The sequence below is a fragment of the Cottoperca gobio genome, chromosome 16, assembly GCF_900634415.1.
Source record: "Cottoperca gobio chromosome 16, fCotGob3.1, whole genome shotgun sequence".
In the NCBI taxonomy this organism is placed as follows: Eukaryota; Metazoa; Chordata; class Actinopteri; order Perciformes; family Bovichtidae; genus Cottoperca; species Cottoperca gobio.
Window position 1 is genome coordinate 17329881 of NC_041370.1, and position 19448 is coordinate 17349328.

Consider the following 19448-nt stretch of genomic DNA (forward strand, 5'->3'; position numbering starts at 1 on the left):
CGTAAATGTCTGTGTTTGCTACATGCTCATAAATGTGTGTTATATGTTTATATGCAGACTGTAAAAGAGTGGGACTTTAGTGGGCGAGAGAGAAAATGAAGTGCTGCGAGTGTGCTTTATGAGCTTAGGATTGGGGGGGCTGCTTATGTCTCTGGTGTTTGAGCATGTCTATGAATTGTGCATGTACATCTCCGCTTGACTGTGTGGATTAAGCTCCATAAGGGCATCCGTGAAAAGATAACAGACTCAGGCACATTCCTTGTTTGGTGGTGCTTTAAATTAAAATAAATGAGGGAGTCAATTTTCAATACAGCACCACAGTTTTGCTCAGAGGTGGTGATTACTTCACCCTCCCCCCTGCAACTCCCCACTGCTCTTCTTTGACTGTGTGTTAGAGAACAGCTTCCGCTTGCTGTGAAGGTTACACTCATCCCCCTCTCTTGTGGCACATACACTAGTCTTACATAAACACCCAGGTGAAATGCAATTACAGCCACCAGAGGCATAAACTTGTAGTTAAATCATTCCTCTTTTTCCCCATCCCAAAGCTAACAGGGCTATTTATGTGGCAACTTGTTGGAAACACAAGGGTGCTTTCTTTGCTGCCATTTCTTTGGAGACCATCAACCCAGGCCAGAATGAGGCAAACACTATCTTGGGATTTAATTGTGCTGCTGGTGGAGGCAACCTACTTGACCCGTTTGCGTATGAAACGAAAGAGAAGATGAGAGGAGAGGAGCTTATGAGGATGTTATACTGTTTGTGTAGGGGCATGCAGCCACTTTGATGTGAGTTTATCAGCAACAAAGTGAATACAGATCCTGGGGTGTTGGGGTGAGTATGTACTTTAAACGAGCGAGGAGTTGAGCTAACGAGCGAACACACGCGTCCAAGAGCAGGCCTGTCAACAGTAAAGCTGGGATTTATGTCTGCAGTGAACTGTGTAAACCACAGGGACAGAACATTTAAATGATGGGTGCATTGAGTGCGTACTTATGTGTGGAAGCATCTGTGTGTTTATTTGCAGTGTAAGTGTGTGTGTATATGTGTAATTGGGGGCAGCAGAACAGTGAGGTGTCAAAAGAGAAAGTGGCACGCTTCCTTAGTAATCTATGGAATCTGTCACTGTGGCAATCGACTGTAGAGGAAGTGTCGGGGGAGAGTAGAGACTCTCATCAGGGGTATCAGAAATCAAACAACACTGAGATGGCGCAAAGACTTATTGATTTCCAACTGAAGGGGAAAGCAGAAAATTCATAATCCCCACTCCTCAAACCCCCACACCCACCCATCATCCCCTCCCCTGGTCTTAGAATGAAATTGTTGCTTTCCCTAATACAATAACAAGTCCTCTGTGAGGGCATTGATCTAGTGTGCGGCTGTGTATGAGTAAAGTATTGCTATGGGAGGAATAAATGAGATAAACAAGGAAAAAGTCAATGAGAAAAGGTGAATGACAGAAGACAGAAGACAATAAAAAAGGCACTGAAGATGTGTTTGATTCTACAAATATGGTTTTGTCGTCTGCAATATCACCTCATTGAAACCCTTTACAGTGGCAATGTCAGACTGTATATAATACATTACCTAAACACAGAGGTACGGGGTAATTCCACCTTCTGACGGGGCCAGGCATGCAGGTAATATATGCATTACCCTGTTCAGGAAAACAAACAAAAACATATTCACCCACCACCTCCAAAATACAGTGTAATAAAATACCACACCAAGATATCAAACAGTCAGGTCTTCTGCAAGCAATTTTATTTCTATCCTGTGAATCTTTGGAATTGGTTAACAGTCTGATTTTTGGATTTCTCAAAATCCTCTTCTCAAGGTCTTGTGTGTAAATATTTGATGGTATATGAAGAGTACGAGAGGGAACTCTTGCTGCTAGTGGAGCAGCAAAGTGCCACCCGGGGTCTGGCTACAGAGAGATGTGTTAAAGCGTGATAACAAAAAAATAAATAATCTTCTATTAGTTACAAAAATAATATTAAAGTGCTGGATATATCATATCTGTAAAATATTCATGGCACTGTTGTTGTTTTAATCTTTTCAAAAAGCTGTACAGTCCGGCGGTTTCCTGCAGCCAAGCTGCTTGTAAAATGCATTCAAACATGTACATTCTCCAGCCGGCTCGCACACTAATGTGGAACCTGAACACAGACGCAGTTGTACTAAACACAAACAAACACACCTGAACTCTGAAGACTCAGCTGTACTTGTGTTTTTGTTTCTACAATGGCCTGTGGTCTATTTCTGGTGTTCAGACACTCAGCCTGAAGATGTGTGTAAGAAGTTGCTGGTTGGTCCAGAGAGAATGTGAATAGAAGTGAATACCCAAGCCGGAAGGAGAAATCGGTGTGGGATTAGTGAGGCAACTGTTAACACAATCCATCGCCCGTGGCGTTGGAGGGTTCTAAAGCAAAAAATGCCCCAGCTACAGTATCTACTCGAGGAGGATTGGAGGAAATTAAAGCTGCTTTGTAACACACACACACACACACACACACACACACACACACACACACACACACACACACACACACACACACTAAAGCTGCATGCTACATAGACAGTTACCCCACACTTGAGCATTCATACCTTTCTTTAACAAGTTTCTTTACGGCACATACTCTGCCACACACACACACACACACACACACACACACACACACACACACACACACACACAAATGCCATAGAAAAAGCACTTAGTAATGCATCCTTGACAGACTCATCCTTTGGGGTATTCCCTTGAAATTGTCACTCCAGGCAGGTAGATATGATTCACTTATCATAACCATAAGAGAGCTGAAAATCTGCTTTACCAGCCCTGCATGCTTTCACCTACCTGTAACGAGAAGCCTTGATCGCACAGGAAGGACACCATGTCACCCACAGTGTAGCGGTCACCCACTTTCTGGCCGTTACTGGGAGGCAGCGGCTCTGGGCACGAATCCAAACCTATTGCTTAGGACAGAGTCACAACACACAAGTGTGGACAGCGATCATTCTTCTGCACAATATGGGCACAGTCCAACAATGCAACTGCTCAACACATTTGATCGTGTTTCATTGTTGAACATCCATTGTACAATTAATGGCAACCTATACATTTAATCACCTAATATGTAAAGAGAAAATGGAATAATGTAATTAAAACCAAACGCTTAAACATTTTAATATGCTTGTAATTGCATAATAATTGAGTAAGTCTGTTTTTTTTCCATTTCCCCTCATCATAACATTTAAAAACTGGGACAAGTCACAAAGCTACTCTACTAGTGGCTGCAAATCGCAAAATCCTTCTGACTGGGATCTGAAGCAATCACTGTGAAATTACAAAGCAATCCCTGAAGTATTGCTCGACAGAAGCATTGGCCTCCATTGAAACAAAGTGATTACAGTGACACTTGCCAGGTTCCCAGGGACTGATATTGTGTTTTAATAGCTTAAAAGCAATGGTGATCCCAGCAGCTATGGGCTATATAAATGTATGGTACTGGTATTTGAGCTAAATGTAAGCTAGTCACTTTTACAGACAGAAAATATAAGAGGTTCAGATTCATTTATCCTGGAGGCGACTCCACAAATGCTTAAACATGCACATCTGCAGGCAGAGAAGCAAACATCTCACATTTTACTTCATTATTAATATACCCCATTGCATAACGCCGTTACTCAGTGAAAAGTAGCATTGGAAAATAATGCTTATTTTGTCAGTTTTAAAAAAGCACAAGTCCTCTGTCAATAGGATGCTTGAATTCTGTATTGAAAGTGGCTGCTGTGCTGTGCTGCTGCTGCTGCTGCTGCTGCTGCAACAGTAATACATAAGAAATGGGATCTTTGAAATAAGTTTTAAAAGCACATATACATTCATGCAGAACTTTTCTCCTTGACACAAAATTAGTAAGCAGACCGTAGGATGTGAGGTAGAGAGAACACACAGACACACAGACACACAGATAACACAGACACACAGATAACACAGACACACAGCCCTCAGAAAAGACAAATACTCTCAAATGTCTGACACTCACATACAAGCCCACTCAAAGTAAATAAGTGGGTGTATGAATGTAAACATGGCAGATAAAAGGGCCACAAAAGATTCAGAACAATTTATAGACAACTCTTCAGAGCACTGAATAGCGGGAGTGGCCACTCCACTGAGCATCTAGTGAAATTTAGAGAAGATATTCGGGTAGGAGGAGACAGTAACCTAAGTGGCGCAGAGCAGGAAGCAATATGACAGATATTCACAGATGCTAAGAAGAACTAAAGAAGAGCTACTGTACAACGGGAGTGGGTGGATTCTTTGAAGCTTTGTCATATGTGGGTTTAAATGAAAGTAAGACTTTGACAAAGTCAAATGCCTTTGAAATTGATTCAAGGAGATTTGGTGATGCATTTCTTGAAAGCACTGGTTACTGCTATAAAGAAAATGCTGCCATAGGTAGGTTTGACATCAGAGCACAATGCAGCTATACATTAAACGGTTTCATGAAATGATCATGTGTCTTCACTGAACTATCAGCCTTCCCCTTGCAGTGTTCTGTAAAACGGTTAGAAAGCAGTGCATCTTTACTTCAATAGTGGTTCAAGGAGTGAAAGTGAATATAGGATTGGTGGAATATTGTAATACATGATGCTGTTGAAACTGCTTGCATTGTATACAGGAACAAAAACAAGTGTAAATGTGTATCTATATACTGTATTCATGTCACACAGAGCATACCAGAAATAAACTGAATCCAAACCTTCATAGAGTGTCAGTACGCACAGTACGCCTTCAACAGAAACCTGAGGCCAGTAAACACTTTGATGGCGAGCATAGATTGAAGCCTGCATATCAATCATGTCAAACGTTCATCGTAAGGATCCAATTTACACAGCCAGAGGCATTGTGCCAGATCTTAACTGGGCACAAACAGACCTTGCTTTACGTTCTGGCCAGGTTACCACTAACAGACGGCCCTGGTTCCTGTTGAGATCCAGATGGGTTCCAGTCAAATTGTCAGAATACACATTTTGGCATAAACTGTTGTCCCCCTGATGAGAGAAGGTCAACACCCACTCCCGTTCGTATCAAACATGCTTCATATTTTCAAAAGGATGTCTAGCCAATGAAATGTCAGTAGCCTGTGTCAACAGTTATAAGCTGGTCTACGGCCCAAGTGTACCACCTGTTGTTAATTTAATATGGAAGTTATCATAAATGTATTTATTACAACAATATGTTGTACCTGTAAAGAGAACAGCAAGTGTTTAGTATTCAACAGAGTAGGTGGAGGTTGGTCGCATAAAATATACCAAGAAGATGAAAGCTTTTTGGCAGACGCAGAAGCAAATCACGCAGGTCACACAATAAAGAATAGTGTACCGAGTGGAAAAGAGGTTTCTTTGTAAGGGTACACATCAATGCTACACGTTTAGAAAGCACTGTACTGTTGTTATACACTGTAAACAGCACAGCAAACTAAGAGTTTTAGATAAGGAAGAGATACTTTAGGTGTGTGGTGGCATGCACAGTAGGGAGGAGTAGAGTAGAGCAGAGAATTTAAGTTACATTATGCCTCAGCCATGTAACCCTAGTGACGCGTAGTTTAGGTGAGGCTACACAAACCAACTGCTCTATCTCACTGTCAATCGACATATATAGCCCTGGTCCTAATGAGCAAAATGTGCTATCATGCTTGCCTGTACCCCCTCCTTACAACATGTGAGCATCAAGGTTTGGTTGTGTCCCATTCTACTTATGTGTGAGAGGCTGAATAGTTGCCCTTTGATCCCTATTGGAGGGTTTTTGGAGGAGTTGTTCCTTAACCAAAGCAATAGTATAAGGACAGAGTGTGTTGTATGCTGTACACATAGTAAAGCCCCCTTTTGTGATTTGAAATATTGGGCTATATAGGTAACATTTTGATGACTGTTGTGCAACTATTCACATTAAATAAATCTTATCTTAAAAATTGAGCAATACATCCATATTTGAAGGTAATGAGACTGAGAGGCTGATGACAGGATGTAGTAAATGTCATTTTAAATGTTGCTCCAAGATCAACATTATCTCTCTCAATTATCAAAAAATGAAATGTAATGATTATCATCACACATATCACATCATTATCTTTCTCTGTATGCTGATCCTCATCATTCTTCATTCATCATTCTCATTATCATCATTGAACAGCAAACTTCTGCTACCTTCAGAAATAAAGAAAAACAACCTAATCAGTTTGACAAGCAGGTAAAATGCACCTATTCAGGCAGTATCACTGAATGAATACTATGAATATGCCATTATTACATTTATATAACCAACATAATACAAAACTGACACATAACTCACATTTCCTGAAACCTGGCACAAATACTGTCGTTTGTGGGGAGCATGTGCACAAGCGAGCAAATCATTTTTGAAACTTGATGACCTGAGGCATAAAAAACTTCCTGTCAGGGTGCAGCACAACTTGAAATAAAGATGCTTGAGCAGGATAAATATACTAATGGTTGGAATTTCAGTATCTGCTGCTGGAGTCAGTGTGGAATTCAATAATCATAAATCAAATCAGCTTCTTTCATCCTTTTAAAAGCAGTGGGTCGGAAGGAGAGATATCTCGGAATTAAGTATTTATCGTGAGGATTCCTGCTGTGCACCTAACGTCTGGTGTTTAGTGTGTACAGAAATGCAGAGGGTCATGAACCTATTACGTTAAATCCCAGTGTTGTCCATCACAATTAGTACATGTCACACAACTCTCTCCTCTCCAGTACACCAAGCATGCAAACACCAATTCATCGAGCGTTTTCGGGTTCCTTAACCCATCAATGGGTAAGAAGGCTGAGTATCCACTTTTCAATTCATGTAAACAAATTGCGTGTTCTTTAAACCTAATTATTCAGGTTTTCCATCTGCATTTGAAGTTAACATCCATCCAAGAACTACATTTCCAACAGCTCTCAAAGACATTCTGTTAATGGAGACATCAGCTTGCTCCAGGAACATAAAAAATTACAACAGCTGCCACAGCAAAAAAAAGAAGAGACTTGCATCCAGTGACATATCTGGTGGCTTCGCACAGGCCTAAGAGTTGCACAGTGTATATACCGATTAACACATGACACAAAGACCAGAGCATATTCATTTTACATTTAATTGAAGTGTAAATTCCTGCAGCAAGGCTTACATTACGGTTGCCACTCATACGTAAAATTATGCCTTTCACACCTTTAATTTCACTCCATATCACACTTACAGATCCACTTAATCATACACATTCAAACCAGCGGTGATATTTGTGCTAGTGAGACATAACTATTCCATCAGCACGTTTCAATTTTAAAAGATTAAGCCAACTCAAATCTCAAATCAAATTCCGCTCAATAGTTCATCAGCGCTGTCTCATTATCACATTGCCTACCTGGAGGTCGGAAAGAGAGGACCGGACTGTAAGCTACTGACACTCGAGTTCAGTTGTTGAGCACACCGCAGCTTTTCAAATGCTAGGAGGACGCCGGGAAGTGGCAGGTGGAAGGATTCCATTTCCCCGATATCTACTAGTCCTTTTCATCTCAACCACGTTAACTGTCTACAATGATCTCTCTATCATCATCGGTTGTAGAAATGAAAGATAACAATAAATAGCGTTAAAGAATTGCAGAACAGAGCATGAATAGTTTTCATATAGCTTAATATTTCTCTTCTAATACTGTGCGTGTATCACCACGTACAATTTTAGTTTCCTTAAAGTGTCCGTGTGTAAAATCACTGCTGTGAACATGACTATGCTGTCAGGCACACATAGTGCACTGGAGACACTGCAGTGGCTGGCACACGCACTCTTGCCTTCTCGTGTCACTTCACCCGGCACATCTGTTGGATAAAGCCGGTGACAGCTCTCGCACAATCATTACACCCCATATTCTCATTATGAGTCCTAATCATAATGTAGGCCAAGTTCTCCATAACAAATTCATTACTTGTGTTCACCTATCAAACTTCCCTTTTCAAATGATATCCCAGGATGGGGGATACTACAGATAGTCCTTATAGTTTTGGCAAGTGGTGACGTAATTAGTCTGATTGCTGTGACCATATAAATACTGTGGTGACACTGGTAATGCTGCATGATGCATGCACTGGCACTGCAAGGACTACGTGAATGGAAGAATAAGGAGGGAATGAATGTTCAGGGACCTCCTCACACACAAGCACCTCGATTTCTGTGTGTGGGTCTTCCTGTCGGATGTTGCCGTGACTCACCGTAAAGAACCTTTGATCATCGGGCTCATTTCTATGCATCCACATTCATGAGGTGCTTTGCATTGACAGCTTATGGCTGAATGGTTCTAGGTGGACTGTGATTTATAAAGCGAACCTTGCCTGCAGGTGTGTGTGTGTGCACGGTTTTATAAATAGGGTTATTTTTTGGCACATGTCATTTTCAGCTTCTGCGCACAAGTGCACTTAGTATGGATCCTATGCACTGTTTTATAAATGAGACCCCAGGCAATTGCTGCTCTTGCTCTTTAATGAGTATGCAAGGTTTAGCTATGATACAGATAATATTTTACTTAAAAAGGGCATCATTTCCACAAAGAAGATTATATGTTGTATGCTTAGCATTTACAGAAAACTGCAATCTCCATAAGCAGTGTCATATTGTCCTTTGCGGGAATGACTGAAATTAGATGTATAGTCAAAAATGTATTGACAGATTGTGGGGCTGTTTCAGGGAATTCATTTGTTTCCAAGTTGTCTAGAATCGATTCATTTTATTGTCACAGTCACTCCATGTAGCTCATGTGGAAATAATGTAGGCCTCTGCAGACTGCAGCAATTGAAGCTCAGTGTGAGACGTTATTTGGGATGCAAACTGCCATATTGCCTGTGAGAAGATGCCAGTTTTGTTTTCAACTATAGCATAGGCTACTGTCTGCCTTAAGAGAGCTGGTTTGGCTCTGACGATATTGTAGTGACGGTGGGTATACAAGATTTCTATAACTGGTCTCAATGGACTATAACAATCACCCAAAGGAAACATTTTAAAACAGATGGTTGACTGGCTAGGTCTGTGCCAATCCCTCTTGCCACTTCCCACTGTACTGAGCATTAAGAGCATTCATTTGTAGCTAAAAACTGGAAAGTGTAAAATAAATAAATGGGTGGTTCAAACCAAGCACAGACTGGAAATAAAATACACACATACAACCATCTAGATGACCATTTAGAGGATTGCTGTAATTAGGACAACATACAATCAATACAATACAAACAGAGACACAGACCACAACAACTGAAATACTTAATGAGTAGTTCCAAAGAGAAGCAACATGGCTTAAACACACATACACACATGTTTGCCAATAGGCAGACAGTGGACCCATATGGCAGGCAAGCTAACAAATGTGAAAAGCAACAGGAAAAGGAAAAAAGAGTTTGACAGCATCAGGGAATCCACTTTACAAGGGCAGCAGTGGCAAAGAGGAAAGAGCCGACTGTGAGACATGGAACTGAAGTGATTCTCAGCAGCAGGTAGCGGTGGTGGGGGAGGGGATTAGTGCAGAAAGGAAAGAGCCCACAGAGAGACACAGTTACGTAGTGCTTCCAGGAAAGAGGAGGGTGTTGTGGAAACGAAGCGCTGACTGAGAGAGACATCACTGTGAAGTTGTTCTCCGCAGTGTTATGATGCTTGTGGACTGACACGGCTGACAGCGAGGATAGGCTCAGTGACAGCAATGTTTTTTTGCAATACATTTGTGGGAACTAACTTTTAGCTTGAGTGGGCTTAAAGCCATGTTTTTCTTAAGTTAGGTTGTGTATGGGATCTTAAAGTTGGTTATGTTAGTAGGGCTCTTATCAAGGCCTCTCTTTCCTACCTTTTTGTCATCCACTTCCTCCCATTTTATCTTAAGAATGATTCTCCACTCTTACTTTTCCCATGGCTGCCCTTTCTCACTGCTTTCGATGTACATCACTAAAAATGAGTGACAATGGGTCTCCCGTAGTCACACATTTAGTATTAGTATGCTTTTATGTGTAGGGTAGGTGAGCGGTAAGTAACACGCCAGCAGAAGGACAAATGTGAGGAGAAGACAAACAAAGTACCAACTTAAAATCCATGTAACCTAAGAGAGACTAATAACATACCCTGACATTAAGAGAGACAAAGGGAAAGTGCCTGAGATGTAAATAACAGTGGGGAAATTGGCCACAAAGGACTGCATTATTAAATATCTGCAGAAGAGCTCCATGTATTACCTGCAGATCAGCACCCCTATTTTCATTTACACCATCTTTTGAATAGGAAGACTTAGTAAATCAGTCGCTCCACTGGGGCCAGCTACATTTCTTAAATATTACTGCATGGTAAATGTTCAGCATGCTCCTTTGCAAATATGCCCCTAAGTGAATACCCCACTGAGAGATGAGTACATTTAGTCCCTAAATGAAAAAGGATGTGGGTCCAGTAGCTTGTAGCAATAGGAGGACTTTAAAAACAACCGCTGTGGAATACCATGCAGGAGTGCAAGAGAGGCAGATACAAAGGCTGGGAGTGTGAAGCTAAACTTCCACTCACTCACTAAACTCACACCTTTTCTTTCTATGTCTAACTGTGCCACCCAGACCCGCTGTCCCTCTTACTTATTTTACCTTTGTGCAGCAGCTGGAGGTGGTGGCAGATGGACACATAGAATCAAACTGACAGGCAGGCAGGAAGACAAGCCGTCTCTCCTCATACCTGTGTACTCCAAGTGGAAGCCAGCGGCGGACACACTGATGTCAGACTGGAAGGTCAAGTACAGATTGTTTGACGTGCTGTTCAGCAGTTGAGGAATTGTTGTACCTTTATTATAGAAAATACAGAAGACAGTTGAGACCATGTCAAGTCCATATTCCAGATGTAAGACCACCACAAACCTGTGGACATGTACAACACATGTTTAGTTCCGTTATATGCAGCATAGATAATTATAATATACATAATAATTTCACAAAAGTACAGCAGAATTATTACTGTATCTATACAGTAATAATTCTGCTGTAGTTTTGTGAAATTATTCTCTGGGTTGCACTTCTTTATATTAACAAGAGCCACATTCTGCTATGAGTCTGGACACTGGCTTTACCTTGCTAAATGAGAGTAGCTGAGTAAATCAGCAGGTACAAATGAAGTGAAAAGTGCCTGACATAATACAATAAATCACAGATCGCAGAAGGAAAATAAATGACACACCAGAGTCCATTCTAAAAAATATATTAAATAGATATAAATAGAAAATAATTACAACAGTCAATGATGTGCAACAACAATGTATTTAACATGGATAACACTTGCTGTCTCTGTTACACATGTTACGGTGTAAATCATGTTAAACACTTGCTTTGGACCTCCAGTCAAAGAAGTCAGACCCACACAATTAAAGCCATGAACACGAGCGGGATCTATAATTCCAACACTGAATTTGCACTGCAGAATATTCTAGGATCATAGTCTCTATTCCACGCGTATCTCTTTGGCAATTTGCATGGCGACTTCTACATATTATTCATAATCACCCTCATCAGTTTAGCCCCAGATAAAATTGATTGCTAACCATTTAAAATGCCTTAGCCTTTTCAAATCGCACGCTGTCCTGCACAGCGAGAGCTGTGCTGTGGAGCTATTACAATGTGTAAAGAGTTTAGTTCCAAAATGAGATATCCGCCACTTGAGAACTGTGATACCTGGTATCATAAAGCCGATTATGCCGAAGTCATTATGCTACACTAGTCCCTCTGATACCAGGATCCAGCATCTAAATTGATGTGACGGCCTGTTTCTCGTAGGTTACCAGGTGGCAAGAGCACCAATTTCATTATTGTGAGCCCTAAGGCAACACTACATTTGTAAAACTTCAGACTGAAACAGGAGCGACATTATGAAGATCTCTAATTTAGAGACAGGAATATTGTGTGAAGGACGAGGGACATGTTTTATTCTTTGACTTCTTTAACTGGTTTTCAGACAGCATGCTCAAAGGACATGCCAAATGTCATCATCTCCATCACCACATCTGTCTGCTGCTGGGGCCTTGTGACATCTGATTGAAATTCAAGAGGGAGACGGCACTTAAAATTCACTTGTATCAGTTTTACCTGAGTAGCTACCAAGCCTTCGAGCATTGCCATCAACCCCGTCGAAGAAATCCAGCGAATCCCAGTTATGTTCTGTGGCGAAGGTCACAACTTGAATCTAAAAGACAAAGACACCTTAATACAAACGCTAACGAAAGCATGAACAATACACAAATACATTTTATGATTTAAAGAGCAAAACTGCTAGCTGTTTATAAATATATAGATTTTTAATAAATATTAGAAACTATATAAATGATACAGACCATGTATAAAAATGTAATCCACCCAAAACATCTTTTAATCTCTCATCACACATTATACTACTAAGATCTTCATCTGTGTCCTCTCACTTGGATGCCGGCTCCCTCGGGAACAGATATTTTCCAGGCACAGTTCAGATAGTTGGCGTACGGCTCTGGGTATCCAGGAGAGAGGATAGTGCCTCTGCGGTCAGTTAACAATCCGCCGCAAGGAACTAGACAAAAGGTATAACAAATTGAGAAAGAGAGAGAAAAAGAAAGCGAGTCAGTCACGACAAATTTCAGGCTGAAGTCTGCACTCACACACTTGCAGAGCCAGGAGTGGGCAGGGCTCATACATAGATTTTAAATGAGGAAATGTAAAATCAACTTCTAATAATGTAATTATATGGACTCCAAGGATAGCCAGCCGTGATAATCTACTCGATATATAATGTAAAAGAGCTTTAGTTTAGTTTTAAACCAGATCATTGCATCCTTGTCCACATGACATTATTGTAATTTAAAACCTCTGGAGTTTTGCCTGGCAGCACACTCGCCTCTTACTCTATTCACACAGCTCTGATGCTATTTTACACAGAAATCACATATTTCAATTGTGAATTCCTCTTAAAGTGCACCTTGTTTCTACAGCACCAGCAGCACAAGTAACATATTTGTCACGGCTCTGGGCTCTCAGATAAATGGTGAATTGGAGTCACTGGCCAGGCTGTGCTGACATTTTCAGGCACGGTGATATATTTGAGCATGGCTAAGAATCAAAATGGAAAAAGGGCCATAACAGTTTTCATCATAGCTCTTCAGACGGGGACAATTGGCCTTGTATTAGATCAGCTACTTTCTACACAGTGTTTGGCCCCACTTTTTGTCCATTAAGGATTGTAGTAACCCGGCCTTGCAGACCAGAGTCCTTTGAAATATTACACAAAAGAAAACACAGAGCAAAATGCACCAATCCCCAGCCCCGATGCAGAGGTGAACTGTAGGTTAAAACAACCAAAAGTAACTCAGCATGTGTTGTTTGTTTTACTACCATAAGCAAAGCTGTCACTCAGCGTGGACGAGGTCCTTCAGAGGTTCACTGAGTAGGACAACGTGTTCTCACAATGAAGTCAATGGTTTAACCTGTACAGGTCCATGATAATTACTGTTTTCAATTTCCATCCGCCACTAGAGGGTTTGATGTCAAAGACAACGGGAGACACAAAATGAGAAAAAGAAAATATGCTATTTATCACAAAGAAAAACGACACTGTCAGATAAAGTGGGGGAAAAACACATTTCCAGCGATCAGCCGGCCACAATGTCAAACTCATCAATATTTTACAGGTCATATCTACATGATAGAATCGGGCCAAAGTGATTACACTGTTCCTTTCACTCCAATTGACACATTAGAGAAAATTACTTCTATACTGTGCCTCACAAAGTGGAGCAATCACACTTTCATATAATCACCGTCACACCGTGATGTCATCTTCAGATATTGTGCGTCACATGCAAAGTATTCAGTATTGATTTACTCCCGGATAAAGACGAAGGAGAACCGCATGTGTAATTGTTTTGAATGCTGCTCTGCAAATGAAACATGAAGGTCAATGCCTGTAAATATCTAGACTAGCATAGGTCTTCATCGTGGGGGTCTGCGACAGGTACTACAGGGGGGGTCAGCAAAAGTGTTTGTAGATAAAGCAATTTAAAAATAAATAAATAAATATATATATATATTTATTTTTTTGCCTTGCGCATTCACATTCCTTCCGCCGCTGTACTTGGCGAAGGGCGGTGACACACACCTACAGTCAGAGACAGAGTGGAGGAAAGGAGAGGGGTGAACTCAAATAAATTTGCGCCACGCACCGAATATCAGGAATAACAAAATATAGTTCTGTTTTAGTTTATAGGACTTAAATTCTTCCAACATGAGACCACGTTCTTGACAACAGGCAACAGACACATTGCACAGAAAGAGCCTACAGTATTTCAGTATAATTTAACAGCTCCTTGGGGTCCCCAGAGCTGTCAGTTAATGTAATTGGTTGAGCAAGATTAGAAATCATGACACTCATAAAAGCATGGATGCTCCACACCCATCTCAATCTGCGGCAGGCTCATATGTCAGAGTTACTGCAGGTAGACAGGCGTAGGGAGTACACACATTATGAGACACCATTTAACACCATCTGATATGCAGCAACTTTTAATTAAAAGTGTTTTAATTAAGATATCAAAACTTATCCACATATAATGCGTGTACCACATATAATGTGTGTACCTAATGTGTGTACCACATATAATGTGTGTACCACATATAATGTGTGTACCTAATGTGTGTACCACATATAATGTGTGTACCACATATAATGTGTGTACCTAATGTGTATACCACATATAATGTGTGTACCTAATTTGTGTACCACATATAATGTGTGTACCTAATGTGTATACCACATATAATGTGTGTACCTAATGTGTATACCACATATAATGTGTGTACCTAATGCGTGTACCACATATAATGTGTGTACCTAATGTGTATACCACATATAATGTGTGTACCTAATGTGTATACCACATATAATGTGTGTACCTAATGTGTGTACCACATATAATGTGTGTACCTAATGTGTATACCACATATAATGTGTGTACCTAATGTGTGTACCACATATAATGTGTGTACCTGATGTGTATACCACATATAATGTGTGCACCTAATGTGTGTACCACATATAATGTGTGCACCTAATGCGTGTACCACATATAATGTGTGCACCACATATACCACATATAATGTGTGTACCTAATGCGTGTACCACATATAATGTGTGCACCACATATACCACATATAATGTGTGTACCTAATGCGTGTACCACATATAATGTGTGCACCACATATACCACATATAATGTGTGCACCATCACATGTGCTACTTAAATTAAAAATGTAAAGTATATATATTCCTGATGGCTTGTTTTACTTGTTTGTTTTAGGGATGCAGGCATCTTATAAATGTTACATATACAAATGATGCAGTCAAAACAGCCGTAAGAAATTATCTTATAATTTTTTTTAGCACCGGATTTAAATGATATACAGTAAAACCTGATTCACTAATTCTAAATCTACATAATCTTAGCTTTCTTTTCATTATAAGCAATAGATGAACTCTTCCCTCTAAATGCAAACTTAAAGCTTTCTTAGAATAATTAAGCACTAAACCCTAACCGCTGCCAATTTTCTAAGGTTAGTTTTAAGAAAGACAGTGAAGACAACTTCAAATAACTCTGCTCTCCCAACGTTTGAGTGGGACCGTCTAATTGGAATTGAATGTGGAGGAAATGTTGCTCCCGTTCTCAGGGCAAAATTGTGTTTTGTGGGGGCTAAAAGAAATGACCAATATTAACCAGTTGGTCAAACTCATTATGGATAATACTAAGTGAGCAAAATAGAACACCATCACAGTATAATGACAAATAAATATATTTACCAAACACAAATTGCTTTTTGTATGGGGTCTTAATGTTTTGGAGTGGGTGGGTGGTGCGATGTTTATTTTTTCTTATTTTGAATTCAATATGTTGCTCTTAACATTTGTAATGCTTATTTTCTTGATAAAAGAAATATAAGTGCTATAAATACACCGTTAGTCAAACTGGCAGTTATATACAGAAATTTAAAAATCCCACAGGTATAATGACCTCAAGACATCTTGCTCCAGAGAGGCACTCTGGCCCGGCTTTGACACACACCCCCAGACTGAGACACTTTAATTGGTCTTTGGAGGCCATTTCAAAACAAAAATCCACGGTTTAAAAACAAGCTCAGTATGACACTGTTTACTTGTTGACACATATTGAAAAAAGTGTTTAAGCCAACAGTGAGTTCCATCAAGTGGGCACACTGAGTATGAATCATGGCAATCTGTGACATGTTATGTAATATTAAGCAGTCGTGATTTTCGGTAGTGATGTAGTTTGAGTGAGAGATTCAGCTGCCTTGCTCTCAGTTGTGCAGGGAACACAAGGTGTCTCACCTGTTGTATCAGCATTTCCCTTTACTTTACTTGTATTGTCATCTGTAAAACACCCTTGTTTACTACCGTAATGTAATGGTGACGTACGCAGACGTTTAAAGGAATTCTGCCATACACATGACACTGAAAAATTGAGACCATCCGCTTTACTTAAAACAATTTTTAATCTCACTGCAAAGTACTGCCAGTCATACTTCACCAGGAAAGAAACAAAAACATCTATTTATTCAACTCCATAAAATTCAAGGGAGGCCATTCAGGCGAGGCTAATTAAATCACAATAGAGCGCCGTGCGAGCACAACTTAACAGCAAAGCCTTAATTCACCAGCTTTGTATTTGTGAAATTGAAAAGCAAAACAAGCGTTGCCTGACGAGCCAGGTCAATCACAGCTGGACAAGGAGCTGGAAATGCATCTTCTGAAACACAGGTACCTCACAGGAGAATGTTGTCTGATGCCATCATTTCCCATAAAGTGAGATTTAGTAATTGAGCATAGTGTTTTTAGTTGAAGCTTTCATGAAACTGTATCCATTATTCTGGACGAGCACACTGCCGCTGGGGGTGATGCTGCAGCCAGATTCAATCTCGAGATAAAAATCACTGTGTTTCAAATGGAACTGCACGTGCCACTGCTATTCCCTCACCACTTGGCATTAAACTTGGATGAACCCTGGCTTGAAATCTTCCGCACTCACCGGCAGTGCACAAGGCCTGACTTCAATAGATTTCTCCCTACTTCATCTGCAGTTCTTAATCTTTCCATGGTAGACATGTGGGTGTCTCTGTGAGACCTAGTCCACGTCCCTCTGCATGTTAGGGTAACAGCGTGTGCAGACAAGGCACGCAAATCTGTTCACGTGTAGAAATGTGTGTATGTCGTTCAATATTTATGCAGATATATTTATATATATATATATATATATATTTTTATATAAAAGGTCATGTAGACAGAGATGCTGGTCCCTTCAGTCGGTCCACATGTTACATAGACCATCAAATGCTACTGTTTAATACTACTAATACTGGTTCATGACTTATTCCCTGCACTTTATGTCAAAATTAAATCTGATTTCTGGTTCCTTGTCATTTTATCATTTAAATATTTTATGTGAAACAACCTTATCACTGCTATCCCATGTGCTGTACACATGGGTGTACATGTGCTGTACACAATATCAGCACTATTTGTAAATGTGTGCGGAGAGTTGTGTAACGTTATCTTAATCCCTGTGTGATTGAACAGATTAGATAATCACTTGTAAAAAGACTATTTCCAGCCATAATTATCTATGTACGCATTTTCAGATTTGTCTCAACATTTACGGATTTATGTATGCACTTATAGATTTATCTACGCATTTACAAATCTTAATACATATCAAGCAGGTTCAGAGAAACATTCGCATTCGTTTGTGTTTCTGGCCACCTGGTGGATGCATGTCTAATATTGACTCTCTTTTAGCTCGGTTTTTGGTCTCTACCAACTTCTGTCTATCTCTCTGGCTGCTAAAAGCTCCTCTATATTCACCATCTACTGCAGTCATAACTCTTTGTGTTAGTTTGGTGCTGACAGGTAGTGTACAGTGGGTTTTCCTGCATGCAAAAACAATGCTGAGAGCGTTGAGAGTGCATCAAAACAGTAAAGTTGTGGCCCGGACAGCTAACAATAAACTTGCTATAAAACTCCTTAAATACGAGGGGAGCTGCAGTTTCGGGGGGAAATTATCATTAGTATCATCACTACCAACGACCCCTTCTACATAGTTACATTGTTTTTGCATTGTCATTTGATACATTATTATACAAATAACAAGGTTAAAGTATTAAGTATCATGCTTAGCTTCACAAAGCTAGGCTTTATTGCAGGGTTTTGTACACATTAATGTCAGGCTATCATTTGTACCTGATATATTGGTAACTCAGTCTATAAATGCATAATACATAGCATTACGGTGCCCTCATGATGCATCATGGGAGTATACTATTATTATGTATTATTATGACTCATCACACCCATAAATCAGTTTGGTGTTGCGTCTCCTTTAATTAACATAAGGGATAGCATTATATTAGAAAAACCTTCTATTGCAAGTCTGTTGTTTTGAATTGCATTAGAAAATAAACCGATTAACCAAATGTATGTAGTGCAATAGAGATGTGGGCTACATAGAAAAAGTTTCCCGAAGTGTGGGCTGTTTGACATATTCCCTTTAAGCTATTTATTTTCTCATTCGTCTGACAAGGCACAAGAACATAAATCCTTTGTCTGAGAAGAAAATGTATGTGACACCTTGTTGTGCCGTTTGTCCTTGCCTTTTTCTGCCCGTCTAAACTATCGGGCCATAGATAGGCATTAGGGTTTGTAATGACCAGGAAAAACACCAAGACCCCAACCGTTATTTTGCACCTGCTCCATCATTTTGGATTTGTGTGTGTGTGTGTGTGTGTGTGTGTGTGTGTGTGTGTGTGTGTGTGTGTGTGTGTGCACGGGGTGAGGTGAGTGTTGGAGGATGAGGGTGCTTACCAACACATGTGGGCACAGTGCCGTTCCACTGGGCCAGGGCATTGGGCATGGCCTCACACCTGATGGCGTTGGAGCCGTGCAGCGTGTAGCCTGGATTGCATTCAAACAGTACCACCATACCGATGCCAAAGTCGTTCCCTATCCGCTTCCCAAATCGAGGCTCAGGGACAGAGCTACACTGAGACGCACTTGTCCGGGGGACAGCTACGGACCAAGAGGGGAGGAAACGAGCATGAGAGAAAGAAAGCCAAATACAAAGAGTGTTGGGTGGGTTTGGTAGAGGGAAAGACAACAGGGACAGGGAGAGATGGCAAGACAAAGCAGGCAGAGAGGAATGGTGAAGCCCTTGTGAATCTCCTTGCACGTCATTAGTCACTCTCGTCTGCTGTGCCAGGATAAGCTGTTTGACTCCACATCATCCTGCTCTGCTCAGCCATGCCCAGCCACAGCCAATGGCACTCTGCTGAACAGCTCTTAATGTGCTGAGTGCAAGGC

General features: G+C 40.5%; 1 protein-coding gene across 1 annotated transcript in view; it reads right to left on the reverse strand.

Moving 5' to 3' along the window:
- LOC115021174 (CUB and sushi domain-containing protein 3-like) overlaps positions 1-19448 on the reverse strand; it is a 205022-nt gene that overhangs the window by 73114 nt on the left and 112460 nt on the right. Inside the window, 6 exon segments of the mRNA XM_029451384.1 lie at positions 1588-1657; positions 2858-2976; positions 10752-10856; positions 12149-12245; positions 12481-12605; positions 18954-19157. Of these exon segments, the coding sequence (XP_029307244.1) occupies positions 1588-1657; positions 2858-2976; positions 10752-10856; positions 12149-12245; positions 12481-12605; positions 18954-19157 (720 nt within the window).